Source organism: Centruroides sculpturatus, unplaced genomic scaffold (genome assembly GCF_000671375.1).
Source record: "Centruroides sculpturatus isolate CEXI.00-Female unplaced genomic scaffold, Cexi_2.0 scaffold1436, whole genome shotgun sequence".
Lineage (NCBI taxonomy): Eukaryota > Metazoa > Arthropoda > Arachnida > Scorpiones > Buthidae > Centruroides > Centruroides sculpturatus.
The window spans coordinates 40340-57652 of NW_019385730.1; the positions used below are offsets into that span (position 1 = coordinate 40340).

The 17313-nt window shown below is 29.5% G+C and overlaps 2 protein-coding genes across 5 annotated transcripts in view; one reads left to right on the top strand and one right to left on the bottom strand.

Annotated features, from left to right (window-relative positions):
* Positions 1-2028, bottom strand: part of LOC111641614 — a 25184-nt gene extending 23156 nt beyond the window's left edge. Inside the window, exon 1 of the mRNA XM_023387812.1 lies at positions 1911-2028. Within this exon, the coding sequence (XP_023243580.1) occupies positions 1911-1986 (76 nt within the window). The 5' untranslated portion in view covers positions 1987-2028. The remainder of the gene's footprint in view (positions 1-1910) is intronic.
* A 6770-nt stretch (positions 2029-8798) lies between these two features.
* On the top strand, positions 8799-17247 carry LOC111641610. 4 transcript variants are annotated; one of them, XR_002759437.1, is made up of 5 exons: positions 8799-8951; positions 13084-14151; positions 14861-14929; positions 15012-15101; positions 16479-17247. XR_002759437.1 is itself a non-coding variant. In XM_023387799.1 (4 exons), exons 2-4 carry the CDS (start codon positions 14864-14866, stop codon positions 16551-16553), a joined length of 231 nt encoding a protein of 76 aa, XP_023243567.1. In that variant the 5' UTR covers positions 8799-8951; positions 14861-14863; the 3' UTR covers positions 16554-17247. The 4 variants fall into 4 exon arrangements, 2 of the variants coding, with proteins under 2 accessions (XP_023243567.1, XP_023243568.1); XM_023387799.1 differs by lacking the exon at positions 13084-14151; XM_023387800.1 differs by lacking the exon at positions 13084-14151 and having other exon boundaries at positions 8799-8947.
* Positions 17248-17313: the final 66 nt, after the last annotated feature.

Below are 17313 nucleotides of genomic sequence, written 5' to 3' on the forward strand. Positions count from 1 at the left end.
TCATTTTAATGAGCATGATAAAATCTTATTCAAATGTCGGCGATATCACCTTGTATTTACCGTGTACCTTTGAAAGTTTGCAAGCAATCTCAGAGTAAGTTACATTTTTCATAATAATTACAAGAGGAAATTGTAAAATTTTTACAACATTAAAGACTAAATACAAATAATTGTTAATTGTGTTCCCTTAATTGTGAAAGATGTGTGAAGACATCAAATGTTTATTTGTATTTAGTCACCTATTTTTTACAATTTTCTAGAAACTTTTAAAGATCCACGACCAAATAAATTTTAAACTTTTAATATTGCTACAGTTTATTTTAAATACTGTAATTATATCGTGACAATCGTATTTCCATTACATTTAGACTGTTGGAGAGTAACGTATCAATGTTCCCATCTTTAAAAACATCAATGGATATTTTAAGAAGTAACAAGACGTTACGTATTATTGGTGTAAATAAATTTTGTCACATTCGTATTACTGATAACCTACGAACAGAAAACGTCTGTTCCGTACACGACTTTGCCTCCGAAATCGACGACTACAGACTGTTGTATACTTGTTGGAGGAAGTTCGATGCGAAGTACGATCAAATATTTTGTACAAACATGTACTTGAATTGCAAAGAAGCAACAATAAATACACTCGTATCTCGCCCAATTAATAAACATTTAGATGAAAAGAGTATCTTCGATATCACCTACAAATGGGCCATGAACAAACTTAGTGAAAAGAAATCTCTAAGACAACTCATGGAACCTTTCTTATCAAAAATCAGATTTTTGACAATGGAAAATGAAATCTTTGAGTCCGATAATTTTTCACTCGTCTTAACTGAAAAAGAACTGGAAGCAATAAGGCTGTTTTTCGTAACTGAAAATTTGTCGTGTGTCCCTGACAATATTTCCAAGTCCATTAAAACCAGGACTTCTTATCAATATCCGTTATTATTCACTTACTGCAATCGATACTCGCCCGTCATTAAAATACAAAGATTCGTGACTAAAAATATACAATTTATATCAGGAATATTTGTTCACGAAAACTGTTTTATGACAAGCATTCGTCTACCAATAACACATAATAAACGACGTGGAATAGAAGCAAGTTTATATTTTTCGATGAATGGCAGACATTTAAACGAAAGAAAATTTCTTACATGCCAAATGAACGGATGTGTCAAGTTAAACGTTGGACTTTATATTAAAAAGTTTACAACGTTTCACCTTATCGTTAGATTTGCCAAAAAGGAAATAATTTCAAGAAACAAAATAGAAATCAAACCATCCGCAGATCGTTTCACTCCAATTCATGACGTCATTGCAATTCCTCCCACGGAAGAAAATATATATTTAAAACCTGACCTTTTTCCAATATATTGTGACGTTAGATTGTTCTTTTGAGAATTAGATTACTTTCTGAAAAATATGAAGAAAATTATTAAGAATACTTTTTCAAAAATTTTTCACGTNTGAAGTTAGTAGCTCTGAGGATGAAACTTCTGTGATCTTAGAGAGTGACGACTCGTGTGATGAAGTTCAAGAGGAAAATAATTGTGTGGGGTGCGGTGAAAATTATTTTACTACTTCGAGCACAGAAGACTGGATTGAATGAGTTACCTGTCGATTCTGGGTGCACGAAGTTGCACCCTTTTTGAAAATTACTGTCAGAAATTGCGGTATTAATTATAAAAAATTTAGTAAGTAGTAATGTTTGTGACCTATATTTGTAATGACTATTGTTTATCTTAATACAAAAATGAGATTATCTTTGGTTTTTAATCATTTAAATGCCTCTACAGAACATTTAAGCTTTATACTTACCTGCATTTCCAGCATATGAAACATTTTTGTTAACTGATAAAGCTAATATTTTATAAAGGAAAAGACTTGGATAAACTACCTACCAAATATGTAATCCAACACCTTATTTTTCGCTGAGAGATTATTTTTAATTAAAACAAACGTTTTCGATCCATTCATTGGATCATCCTCAGGCTAAATGGAACACTTCATAAATAGAACTACGCGTTTAAATATTCAAAAATACAAATAAACCGATAACATAAAAATAAATAATACTTGTAAATAATNTACAATAAATCACACATTTGCATCGCACTTCTAAGTCTAAGGTTGTTCCAGTGTAATTAGTCGAAAGTGTAATTACACTGACACAACCTTAGTTAAATCTAAATATTTAATATAAGTAAATGATATTAGCACATGTTACAACACCAAATAAAGGTAATACTATATCGAAGTAAGTTAAATGATGTAAATTAATAAAAAAAAATTAAAAATTAATACGAGATGCACTTCCACGTGCACAGTGATTTCATACACCTGACGAATAATCTTAAAAGTAACCTCATTTCGATGAAATTTTAACTTATCAATTAAAAAACATAGTTTTAACCGCACATACCTTTTAACCACAACGATAAAATTAGCTGATTGATTGAATAAATCGTTCGCAAAATTCGCAATATAACAATTGCTATATTGTGTTTTATGTTTAATGTTCTGTGATTTTAAATAAGAGAAAGAATCTGTGGACTTTCACATTTTGTATATTTTATTTAGATGTCATAGTTGCAAGTACAGTTCAATAATTTTGCAATTCTCGGATATGTCTAATACGTTATTATTCCAGGAACGTTGATCGTTCTACGTACAGTCCAATCTGTCATTTTTCTTTATTAGTCATACATTTTAATTTTGAAGACATTCAAACTCGCATTTTCTGATTGCAAACAATAGCGTGAAAATTGGTCAACAGAATACAATAGTGTAGAAAAAAAAGGACAATTAACTGAAAATAAAGAGAATGTAAATTTTTAAAATTTTAAATTTTCTTACTTCTGAATTTACTTTAAAAAATAAATATAGAATTAAAAATTTGAAAAACAAGTTGCATGACTTTCTCGGCTGTTAGGAAATTTTAGTTAAAAGTGACTTTTATATTATTAATCGTACTAACAATAAATATTGTGTGAGACTCCATCTGTTATGAGATTTTATCATAAAAATTTTTATATAATTAATTATTATAACATAGCAAAACCTTTCATTTTTAGGATAAAAACAGGTTTCATAAGTAGTTGTAAATGTAATAACGAGTAAAATCTTCCGATTCCATTGAAGATGTTCGATGAAATTTGAGAGCACATATGGAAATCGTAGGTGTAGGAGGCTTTGATTATTTATATGTAAACTTCTGATGCAAACCGGAAGTTACGCTGTTTCAATTGAAACGTTTTCCCTCAAAGGTGTTAGATAGATGACCCGCACGACTCTATTGTTATAAGAAAAGTATAATGTACTGGGAAAGCCACTACTAATTTGAAGTAAAGAGGATATATTTTACATAAAATTAATTAAAACTATAATTAAAAATTGCAGCCAGACATTTTGACGATGTCGCAATAAATAATTGCGCGTTGGTACGAATTTTACGACAGTCAATGAAAATAAAATGTCAAATCATATAAGTGTGGTTACAAGTTAATGTTTTGAATCCTTAATAGTAAAAAAATTATCAATCTATAGTTTAATTATTTACAAAATATTAACAACGAAAGGGTAAAGAGTTCAAAAAATTAAGCACATTTTACTCATCACTTTCATGACTGTTATGTATATACAGCAAGCAAAAGTATTGGAATCGTGTCAAATTTGACTCTCTACGTTTTAGGCAAATCTCCAAAATAAAGCTTTTAACTATTTCATATTAATTAATTAAATAAAAAATATTTTAAATAAAATATTAAAAGACATAACGCTACACGCAATTTAAATTATTTTGCTAGGAAAGATACGCAACTGATTGTTGGAATTTTGTATTTTGTAATTAGTAATAACAGAAACAGTTTGTAGACTTTAATATATTTTATTTAAGAGACATTTATGCGAAGATTGCAATTACAGTTGAAATTCTCGGATAATATCGATAAACCACCGTCCATTGTTTTTATTTGTTTGCATTTTTACGATCTTTAGACACGAAAATATATTTAAATTTCAGATAAAATGAATATTTCTGTAATCTGACATTCTCATACCTAGAATAAAAGCACTTATTGCCTTATTATTTCATTGACCTATTAAATTCGAGTCTCACTGGAATGCGTTGCTTGATACAAATTAAAAAATTTTTTTTAGTTCTCTTCGTTCTTTGCCTCTTATTAAGGCTTATCCGCCTTAATTAGTGACAAAGAACCAGCATTTGAAGCTTGTTTTAAAATTATATCTCCACCATGGCATCATATAAAGATTTTATTAGTTGTTAACATTTACAATTTATACAAAACTCATATCATCCTTCAAAATTTATGCAGAAAGATATGATCGTTAATTCTTTATCTACCGATGAAACACTTCGTTGCAGTAAAATTTCTTATTATTACTTTTTCGTTCACAAGACATTTTAAATGTCTCCATACAAAACAGTAAACATAACGTAAGCATGTGTGGTGTTTGTACACACATCGCGTGGTTCCATATACTTTCGTGAGTTAAAGGAAAGCATTTATATGACATTTCATTAAGTGGCATTCATATAAATCGTATTCGATTATTTATAAATAACAATGAATATTGGATATTTTATTAAACAATGACTTATTATTCTAGTCGTTATGTTGTTTTTACTTTCGTGTCCTCAGCAAATACAGTATATTGTCAAAAGGTTTCTACGATAAATGATGTATTTGGTCGTTCTCGTGAACAGTTAAGTAACTTCTACCGTGTACCAAATTTAGCAAGCATAATTTCTGGATTTTATGCTTACTTATTTTAAATGATTTTGTAAATAAACAAAAGTTATTTCTTATTATGTATAATCTCTACAAATATAAAGTTAAAATTACGTTTTATCTTTATTATATAGCATCAGAAAATTTACTCAATAATCTATGCTATGTATCTGAATTGTAAAAAATAATGATCTTCTAACGGTAGATTAATTAAATTCTTTTAACAAATAAATAATATCTAAAATATCGAACTATATCAATTTTTATTGATATTTTTAATTTGTTACTTTCAGTTCAACGACCTTCGGTTTCAGTGCGAAAATTACAGATTACCGATAAAATTATTCAACTATTTGCTCGTAAATCAAATTCATGTTATTAAAATTAGTTTTTGAAACGTCAATTAATATTAACACAATCGAGATTCATATACAATCGAGATTCATATAAAATGTAGACAACAGTAAAATCAGGAAAAGACTAGCAAGACGGGTCTTCACACTAAATAAAGGAAAGATGATGCTCCCTTAATCCACACTTAACAGTTGTAGACTCAATATGTATAGTCAAATCAGTAGCACATCCATAATCACAACACAAGAAAACACAATCTTACGATAATCTAGGCAATAACACGTAGCACACACAGACGTTATTCATTATCACTCCGAAAAAGTGTGCTTCACCAGGATGGAGTACAACACATCCAGCAGAGACATTTACATCCACTGGGTTCTGTATAGTATGAGCTAACAATTATTATTTGTAGCCTCGTGTCTACGGTTTAATGAGTTTTTAACATGTAAATAATGTCTTAATTTTGCTAGTTGGAGTTCAACAACAACGCAAAATTTTTGAGCAAACGTAACTTAGAATTCGAAAAATAAATCGAATTTAAATACAAATGTTCGATTATGACTCCATTTATTTCAAATAAACAATAGAATACATCAGAAAAACTGTAATTTATATTAACAATGCTTTCAATAAAGACAATTTCAACAACTGATTTCAGCCTATAATTATTAAAATTAAATATTATTTTATCAAATTTTTGAAAAAGCATCGATGAATACCATTAAAATTCAGTGTATAGATGGACGGCGATTACAAGTATCTCGATCAAGAATATTTAACAGCAGCATCATTTTAATGAGCATGATAAAATCTTATTCAAATGTCGGCGGTTGTGGTTTATAAACTACCTACCTTTTTTTCATCTGGCGGAAGTTAAGATTTACAAAAACGTTAGGATTGTTCGTGTCCCAAGGTACAATCCATGATTGTATCTTGGGACAAATATCCTGCAAGTAATTATTTCATATTTTCTCATAAATAAAATAGCATAGAGTCACGTGTTGCGCCATATATAGTGATGTTATCAGTTACTAATAGAAATATTCAATAGTTATAGCTAAAGATCAATTTGAACTTAAATAATGAAGGTTTAAATAAAAGTGTCTCAAAGTAGAAGGATCTCCCCTTTATATTACAACAATAAGAAAAAAGAAGTTGATATTTATCAGGATTTTCCTGAAAGTTTGAAAGGTCTTGTTTATTTCGATCTGGAAAGAGAAAACGTGGAATCGTTTTTCGATATTCGTCAACAAACCTCACGTTTGATACGATTTTTTTTTGGAAATCCCTCGAAAATGTAAGATGTATTTCTATGGTGTAACAATAAATGAGAAAGGAGGAAAGTTTTCTTTTAAATCTCTTTATAACCCTGATTATGGAAATGTTTGCCATTTTTTTAAAATAAATGCTTCTGTGAAAACAAATAAAATTAACGAACAATTGGGAACTGATATCGACGATGAGAGTTGTTTTGAGATCTCGTGACGATAAGAAGCAGAAAAATGTTATTATATCAAAGAAACAATATGAAAATTTGTTGGAAAATAGAGTTTTATATATTCATCTTTCTTCTTGTGTTGATAAATAGTTCAGAGCTGCCAAGAGGGGGACTAAAGGCAAAAACGTGTCCAGTAACAGACTTCGTCGGGTTCTTTACAATTCATTTTAAATTATTATTATTTTTTTTACTTTTTTCACTAATAATGATTTAATTCATTAGAGAGACTTTACGCGTATTTTGCTTCGCTTTACTGTTATCTTGTGGACTGCTTTGAGTTTGAAGAAATGTCAATCTGAAAATTTTATTTTAAGAGAATTTCAAGGTTAAAAGTAAATATATATCTAACAAAGTATTATGTGATTTCTACTGTTTAAGAAGATTGTTTGTTTTATTAGAATTAATTGAATTGTTAACGAAAACGATTATTTATGATAGAACCGTAATGACAAGTTACTGTATTTTCTCGTATTAAAATGCATTGCTTACACTTTGTAGAATAAAATCGCTTTTAAATAAATTAAAGCACGTAAAGCATTTAACGTAAACAAAACAAGTTCTAAATAACATATAATATTTACTAAAGTTATTAACACAATCGAATCTACACTTTTTTCATCTGAAGCATAATTAAATACATTTCTAACCTAAATCAAACTATACGATAAGTGGTTAGCCTATGAGTTGCAATGACTTATCACATCAAGACCGGAAAACATACAATCACTAAATACAAACTTAAAATATACAAATGTAGCTTTAAGTAACGTAGAAAATGTATTTCGGTACTAAGATCCGTCATCAGCACATTCAAGGTAAGCCATATATTATTTAAACACAAAAATATCTAAAATATTGTTTACAGATTAGACTTCTTACTGTGCACCGTGTATATAATTAGCTAAGTAAATGATATATCTAAATTAAGACAATAAAAATAAGTTTATATTTATTATTTCCATTCCTATATTTATGTTTTGAAAGTCAGCGACAAAAAATATGCCACTTAATTGATGATGTACAGGTGGAAATTCTATGAATTGCTAATGTCAAATAGTTAGTTGTAAATTTGCCTTGGTTTTCTTGTTATTTGTAAACTCTACATTGTCAGCTTTTATCTGTAACCTGAAAAGAGGTGACGTGATATATAATAAAACTCTAACCCGGAATGTATTGCTTGATACAACAAAAATTTTTTTTTTAGTTCTCTTTGTTCTTTGTATCTTATTAAGGCTTATCCGCCTTAATTAGTGACAAAGATCCAAGCAATTAAAACACGTTTTAAAATTATATCTCCACCATTGCATCATATGAAGATTTTATTAGTCGTTAACATTTACAATTTGTACAAAACTCATTTCATTCTTCAAAATTTAGGCAGAAAGATATGATCGTTAATGCTTTATCTACCGATGAAACACTTCGTTGTAGTAAAATTTATTGTTGTTACTTTTTCGTTCACAAGACATTTTAAAAGTCTCCATACAAAACAGTAAACATAACGTAAGCATGTGTGGTGTTTGTACACACATCACGTGATTCCATATACTTTCATGAGTTAAAGGGAAGCATTTATNGAACACCGAGAATTAGAAAACAATATTTTAATAAATAAATCAAGAGTTGTGAATTTGAGTCCCATCCTGGACGATTATTTTTTTTCGGAATATTCTAAATTTAAAATTAATTTACTTCTGATTATTAAATTTATTAGGAGAGCAGCTAAAGCACCTATCTCTAGCCAAATTGGTTTGTTATGTAATTAGTTATTAGGCTCAACATAGCCCAATAGATAATCTGACAGATCATTTGGTAATAGAAATGTTCTGGGTTGTTGTTTATTATGTAAATTACACAATCTATCCGCAAGAAGGAAGTGCTATCTTTCCCATTCTTTCACAGTTAAGAAAATATTATGGCGATATAAATTAAAACTTTCAGTTGTATGAAATATGTTGTAAATTTCCGATCTTACAATGGTGGAAGCAATCGTTTCCAATCAAACCCCAACCACTCGTAATGTAATCCGAGTAAATTTTCTTTTTAGCGAAGTTTTACATTTAACAAATATTCTGTCAAATCCGAGAAAAAAGAATTTGTTAAAAATAAACTTTCCTTTAAAAAATGCAATTAAAATACTCGAAATATTACATCTATGACGTGAACTCGTGACGTAACGCGTGACGCATTGCAACGACAAATTCGAATTCGTTCCATTTCGTATTGTTGCCGACGCCATCTTGGAAATTTATGCTTTCCGGAAAAAGCGAGTTCTTTTTCTCTCCATTTTAACATTTTTCGTACAAATTTTAATAATGAAAACTCGCGTAACGTAGGTAACTTAATATTTTTCGATTTATATCAAAATTAAATAATTTAAATTAGATACTCTTTAAACCTAGATTTGCGGCTTGTAACCGGTAAGGTTACGGAATGCGTTTTTATAATGTTATTTATTATTACAAATAGGCCTATATTTTACAAAAAAAGAAAACTATTTTAGCATTTTAAAGAAAACATTCGCAAGTAGTTAATATTCTGACGTGGAACTTGTGACGTAACGTGTGACGTAACATCGCACGTTCTACCGATTCGAATTCGTTCGATTTCGTATTGCCGACGCCATCTTGAAATAGAAAGATTTCTGGAAATTGCGGGTTCTTTTTCCCTCCATTTCGAGATTTTTCGTAAATGTTTAATTACGTAAACCCGAATAACGCAGGCAATGTAACGTTTTTTATTTATAAGCAATCAAAATTGAATAAATGTCGATAGAATATTAAATGTAAAAGTCTTAAATTTTTACTTAAAATATTTAAGATTGTTTCCACTTAGCATCGAATTAAATTATCAGATTATAAATGATATTCGCTTGCATATTGTCTTATATTCTTTTGAATGAAACAATAAATGTCTTGTATTAAACAATTATTTCAATATTAAATTAATTAATTAGCTAACGAATCTTTTCTACTCTTAATATTTAAATTCTTAAATTATTCCAGGAAAAAGTATCATTCTCAAATTTTATAATCCACTTTCCAAAGAGACGTGGAATCATTTTTATCTTGTGCTCAAAAAATTCTTATATAGTTAATTGGGGCCTTCTCCCACTCAGGTTTCCGCATCGGATTCCGTTTTCGAAATCAAGGAAAGACAAATCGAATTTATAGGTCTATAAATTGCAGTCCAAAAATCTTAATATGTAAATCTTATTACTTTTCCTAACTTGAATCATAAAACAAAATAAAAAAATTCAAATAAGTTAATGACAGTGGCATGTTATAGCTTCACGAATCCCATTTCAATTTGAATTAGAGATGCCCCATCCAAGCAATTGCATTCCTTGCCCATAGGATAACACGCTACTGGTTAACAAAATTATTTTTTGTATATTTTTATTGTTCGATATACTGTTTTCGGTATAACGTTACTATTGAAAATTTAAATTCGTTTATCAATAATTTTATACAATGTTATACAATATAGAAGTCTTATGTATTGTTATACAATACATAAGACTTCTATTCGTAAGAACTTTAATGATACATTAATACAAAATAAAACAACTTTTATATTCAAAATTAATTTAATTATAATGAAAATTTTAATTGCAAAGTTACTTTGATGCTATTTTAAATAAGCATTCAACAATTTATTTTCACTACAACTGCCACATAAACACATACTCACACTAAATATAGCATAATGGCACCCGTATTCGAATGTTTAAAGCTGATATGTAATTTGATATTTTTTATCACAATCAGTAGAAGCGCAAATAGCAAAATTCATGTATGAAAATAAAGATTGTTCTACACTTGTCATGAAAACAAAACACAGTTAAATACAACAGCAATCTGCAATAGGCAGAATAATAGCTTCATATAATTCTTCATAAGTATGTTTTGCATATTGTAAAAAATACATAAATTTTATATACCTTTTTAAAATATTACTTCTAACTTTTACAATTATTAAGCATCTCGAAAAGTAAGTTTTAAAGGGTCTAAATAAATATGTTTATGAACAATTTCTTGTAAGGTTGTTAAAACCATTCAGTAGAAAATTATCTCCATATACTTATTAATAGTTATCTTTTGAATTGCTATTAGGGTTTTCTGGTTTTTCGTTTTCTGCATATTATGCCAGTTAATCGATTAATTAATCAGGTGGCAATTTTACAAAATAATTGAGCATCATATATTACATGCGTATTAAATATAAAACAGTATATTAAATATTAATAATTTTAATTAACATTATTAACATGATCTCAAAAAAGTTCTAATTCAATTTTTAATTTTACATTTTAACATATAACTATAATAGATAATTATATACGATATTTAATTGTTATCTTACATTTGATAATATTATTTTAATTGCATTATTTATAATAAATTATATAATTAGGCCTATATTTTGATATTTTATCACGAACACATTACATATTTTGCTGGACAGCAACTAAGTCAGTTGCTGCATATGAAAAATACCACTTTGGCATAAGGGCTACAAATAAAAAAAAAAAATTCAACAATACAAAACAATTACATATAAAGTATAGGCCTACTTAAAATAAACTAAGTAGTCCAAAAAATATACGAATACACACTGAACAAAATAGATAACATCAGCGACTAGAGAAAGACAGGTTACCCTCGGACATGACATTTTCCTTACAACACCGAAGACATAACCATTCTAATTTTAACAAATATTGACCGGACATTGAATATCAAAGTGTCGCAGTCCGACAGGTCAGAGGAGAATCCAAATAGCGACAAAAATATAGACACACCGATTGCGACAACCATGGATATCCGACAGAAATGTTTTCAAAATTAATTGTTCTGTGTAGAAAAGAATACAGGAATGTGATATAAATGAAAGCTTCTTCTGTTAAGCGGTGAAAATTTTGATTTTATTTTAATCTTAATTTTATTTTTATGCTTTTTATTTTTATGTTTCTTCATAAGACCAAAAAGCATATGCTTGATTTGGAGCCGATTAGATAATATTACTACTGCACACTGGTAGCTAGTCATCGGTTTGTGCTTTGCCATCACAGTGGCCACATGGAGTTTTTCGGATTTTCTTCACGTGTGCAACATCTAAATAGAGGACACAGAACACAGTAAGTCCTCGCTAGATGATTTTACTTCGGCAGAACGCCTACGTGTCGCGTCAACGTATACGAATAAAACCAAAACTTAAATTTGAAGCTTATTTATATTGAAATTTTGAATACTACACAGATATTCAAACACTTTAAATTTTAAATATGAATATAGTGTAGTTAATTATTTTGTTTCAGATCGAATAAGCAATGGCGTTAAACAGGATATTATTGTAATCTATATTGTACTGAAAGTATAACAGAAATTCATCGAAATGTTTTGACATGTCTCTTTCTAATATTAGGAAAAATCAGAAATTGACTTTATTATAACGATCAATATCGTGTGCTTAAATGCTCTTTGAATACATCATGTTTTTCCGATACAACAACTAGAATTAATAAAATAATGCAAAACATAAGCGATCTGCTTTAGGAACGACTTTTTACATAGAAGTGATCCTATTTAGTTTTTATTTACGCGAAGAAAATCGGAAAACTTCATTTGGCCAGCTCGTTTGGTAAAACGAGTAATCGAGATCAGTGTTTAGAGGTTTAATTCACCCGGCCGCTTATAGATCAAAAAGTATATACCAAATATGTCTCATTTAATATTATTCAGTTCATGCTTAAGTCCATGATGGGATTGGACAGGTGTTTTGAGACAGGTCTTCGCCTATCTGTAACAGATCATCTTAAAAACTTTACGACACCAGAAATCGAATCCGGAGCCTCAGACAACAGGCTAACTCTTTTTTTAGTAAAGATTGGTACATTATGAAATTTGTCTAGAGTGATAATGTAAAAATCTGAAAAAATTAATCAGACTTGCGTAATGCGATTTCCGAGGGTAAAAAAACATTAATTTTATTCAATAATGCTTCTTACTTTGATATTGTTTGCAGAATAAATGAATACATGAATTACGAAGCACATTAACGTTTACATTTCTGAATATGTCTATGATATATAGCGCCATACAGCAATTATTTAAGTTAATGTCACGTTAATGTATATTAGGTTATTAGTCCAATATCAGTTAAATTAGCTGAATGAAGAGCGATTGAATTCGATTTGCTTTATTATCGATATAAGACAAGACACCGATTGAGTAACCTGCCAAATGGCTGTTTACCATGGAAAATTGACTTGTCTTAAATATTAGACAAGTGAAGAATATATGTGAAATTTTACTTTACTAGCTCCGAAGTAAATTGCGAAATTACAGTAATAATATGCAGAATTTTATTATGTAATCGAGTACGTTATAAGACATATTTTTTTTAGTGTAATTTTTGCTTTGACTAGTGTTAAACGTGTTTATCAGTTCTTTATCTTAACTTTAGAAGCGGTCTTCATTAACTGAAAAGTGAACACAATGGTCGAATTACTCTTACCGGAAGTAGTTTTCTCACCTTTTCTGATACTTATGAAATGTATTTGTGCAGATTTATCTTTTATCCCAGCAAAGAAAAAAAGATTTATATATACATATGCGACGATTTTAAAAATTATGTCTGTAGTTAGAAGTATAACTTACGTCATCATCTTATGTGCGGGAACAGAAGATATAGCATTATCTCTGTGTGATGCTTGCGGAATATTCCAGAAAAACGCAAACGATGTAAGATTAATACATTTTTTATTAAGTCTTTTTAATTTGTATTATTTTCGAGTGTGGAATTTGAAAACTTTGAGGACCCCCATTGAAAAACATCAATTCCTGTTGCAAGACATCATAAACGAACCGATGTTCAGGCACCGAAAACTTCCCAAACTCTTAAAAATCCAAAATATACTTGTCATTTCGTGGATTATTATTATTGTAATTTTAACCATTGCTATAATAACGACAAACAGTTATTTCTTTCTGTTACTAGCCGACACTACATGGACTATTCGAGATTCTATTTGTGTAATTGCATTGAATATAAGCAATATTTACATAGCAATGAATAATGTTACTATCGTCTTCTTTATCGTTTTGTTCTGTGAAATGTTAAAGATGCAGTTTTTAGTGTTATGTGAATATTTGAAAAATGAGAGCGGGGACATTCCGTTAAGAGTTGTAACGAAATGCTTACAAAATTTCAAGGACAATTTGAAGTTTATTAACGTTATTCAGAATGAATTTACAACTATAATAATAATTACTGTAATATGCCTGGAATTTTCATTAGAAAAGATCGTTCTGTTCAATTACGAAATGGAAGACACGTTAAGGTTTTACATCAAAATGTTTAATATTAGCATTTTATTTCTCTGTTTCAGTTACTCGTATTACTTATCGACATTGTCGAGAAAGGTAAGTAACGTTTTTAAATTAATTTGATGTTTTTCATTTACGATTAAACAGTGTATAAAAATTTCTAGACGTAATATATTATCAGGAAATTGCTTGGAATTGCTCGCAGGTATATAATTATGAAAACTGAATGCTTTTCTTAGGCTGGATGTGTACTCATTCCTTATATTTGCCATCTCCAGCATAAGAAGAAAACTAATTGTTTTTCACTTTCCCAGCCATTATACATAGCAGAAGTTATAACCCTTAAGTATTTTAGACTTAGGGCACTTTGACACGTCGAGAAATGCAAGATAGTTTGAGGATTTCTTTTGTATATAGGATGTTAGTGTATTTGTGCGTAGCAAGAGATGATTTTGTTTATCTACATAAAGCAAATAAATTCTGTATTTTGAATATAATTGCATGAAACAATTTTCTTCAATTGAGAATTGACGTTATTAAATTTTAATAGTCGAGGGGTGGGTGGATAGAGGAAGAAGCGTCATATCCTGAGTTAGGTAGATATTCATGAAAATTTTATACGTTCATTAGCAGTTGTAATTGTTTTAATAAAACTAGTTTTTACTTTCAGAATTGAATATCGTAAAAAGTTTCTTAATTATAATATAATTGTAATAAAAGTTGTGCTGGTGTATATCTTAGTATTCTAACAGACACCAGCACAATTTTTAAAGTTTCGCTGAGAAAGTTACGAAACTCCTTGCTGAATTTTGTACATTTTTTATATTTTTCTAACAGTTTTCCTTAGAATTTATTTTAGTATTTCTGGATTATTTTTAATACAGAATTGCATATTTTTCACATGTTTCTCGCAGGAAATGGATATCTGCACCATATTGTACGATAGATACTTTCAATGCGATAGTGAGGACGATATTCTCATGGTAATATTATTAAAATCTTTAATAAACTTTTCTAGAATTTCAGTTTTTCAAATATTAAACACGTTGAATGTTTTCGTTTCAGATTTGCAACATGGTGAACGAGTATCAGCAATCAGAACTTAACTTCAATTATCTCGGTTGCTTTCCTATCACACGCTTTTTCATATTGAAGGTACGTACTGTACACGCATTACATTACAATAAGCTAATCTGTCGGTATAATTTGTATAGTAAATCTTATAAATAAAAAAATAGTTTAATAAATACACTCGTACCTTATAATACAAATCTGAAAACAAGTAGAATGTTTTTCGGTGGGTGGTTTGTTCGGATATGTCCGGTTCCATTCCTTAGCACCTAGTCGCCCATTGTGGGCCTGCTATAAGAGGCCCTCTTAGTTCCCACAGGGTGGAAAGAGTGAAAAAAGAATATCGAAACGTCCTTGCGAAAGTTTAGAAATTTTCACGGAAATAGTTCAGCTTCAAACTGGGTTAATAAAATAGTTTTAATTAACGAGAATTCAATAAAATTCCTATTTTATATGACCGCTAATTTATAAATAGTGTGTAAATAAAACATACGTACAATGTAAATAAATAGATAAATTATTCACTGTAATATCATCACAATATTCTCGATTTTAGTAGTCTTTTCCCTCTGCATCATACTTTTCAGGTGAACAGTACGGTCATGACAGTTACCTGCCTAAATCCGTTCAAAAAAAAATTTTTGAACAGCACTAACGTCATAGTCGATCAAAACCGAAAGTTTGTATATACATGTACTTAATCGAGCCTCTCGCCTGTAATATTTCTGTATCTGGGCCCCATTTTCATCTATCTAACTCCGTTCTCGGGATTAATGAAGAATAGTCAGACAATCAGAAAAACTGCAGTAACAATTTATAGGTATAAATACTAAATACTAAACATTTACCGTAGCAGGAATTTCAATACATGAACTTAGAACTGTGAAGTATGGCTGAATTTGTTTACCGATTTATTGATATTTCTTACGTTTTCGAATGAATGTTACAAAATAGAAATTTCACCGTACAGTAGACCCCTATAACACGGATTCGTATAACACGGCGAAAAAATTGCGACCGTGTTCGTATAAACACGCTAAAACAGACTCGTTTAATTTAATACGGTATATCAGAAAACTCGCGCCCGCTGTTCCATGCGCCGCTCCTCGAAGAAAACAAACTTAAACAATGGCGTCATCGAACTGTGCACACTCGGTAAGTAATCCTACAATTTTTTGTTTATAGCATAGTTTACATGGATTATTCCCAAAAAATTATACGTGTTTTGGAAATGTTGAGTCAAACAGCCATAGTCCCTAAACTGCACACGTGCCGGGCTGTGATTGGCTCATGTATTTAAGTGACTCGTACAACACGAAATTCATAAAACACGGAACGTATCTACCGTGTTATAGAAGTCTACTGTAATTGAATTTGTATAATTTGAATAACATTTATATTCAGCACTACTCTACAGCATCTCTGTGTTACACTATGACACTTTTTTGCTTTTTATTTCAGATGCTTGCCTACTTCTCTACTCAGACTGTGGTACTCAAAGAATTATATGAAAAGTTTCATCTTAAAAGTACTTGAAATACGTTTGAAATTTTCAAATGAACAAGAAAAAAGTTACAGATTTGTTAACATATTTATAAATGATTATTTTTTTGAAAGTCATGCAAATTCTCGACAATATAATTAAATGTTTATGTCTTTTAAGGAAACGTAGACCAATTCATATTATAAAACAGCGTTTTTACTTTTGTTTTTATGATTGTTATATATAACAGTAAAAGTGTATGGCGATCGGACAATACGATATTTTTATATTTTTGATTTCGAGTAACCTTTAAAAAGCAAGAAATAGAAAAAAAATGTGAGTAATTATGTGTATAGTTGAAAACGAGCATTGTTTTTATAATTTCACTAAAAGTATTGTCTTTCTACATTATTCTACCCGAAGAAAACTTACTGTTAATATCTTCTAGTCTACTGCACGTTGAAGTTTATCCTGTCAGAAAGATATTTGGACTTCGTTTTAGATGTTTAACGCTTTCGCTATAGGAAAGCACGTTTTTCTTCTTAAAACACCTTTCCAAAAACTCTCAAAACAGATGACGTTCAATTCATGTTAATGCACATTTTTCAATTGCTCTGTGGCCAGGAATAAAGGATAAAAATTGCTTAACCATTATCGAACTTTCATTTTTTTATAAAGTCTAAAAACTGAAACCATTATCTTTAATCTCAAATGTATATGTATATAATTCGTCTCTGTAATCCAAAAATTTCTAGTAGACGGACTCACAGCAAAACTTTTAGTTAGGAACTCACTTTTATTCTTTAAAAAATG

Bases quoted from the DNA above. Each gene is read 5' to 3' on its own strand.
- LOC111641610 (XM_023387799.1), top strand. From the start codon at position 14,864: ATGGATATCTGCACCATATTGTACGATAGATACTTTCAATGCGATAGT. The intron at 14,930-15,011 runs GTAATATTATTA...TTTTCGTTTCAG, and splicing joins GTGAGGACGATATTCTCATG to ATTTGCAACATGGTGAACGA. The intron at 15,102-16,478 runs GTACGTACTGTA...TTTTTATTTCAG, and splicing joins CACGCTTTTTCATATTGAAG to ATGCTTGCCTACTTCTCTAC.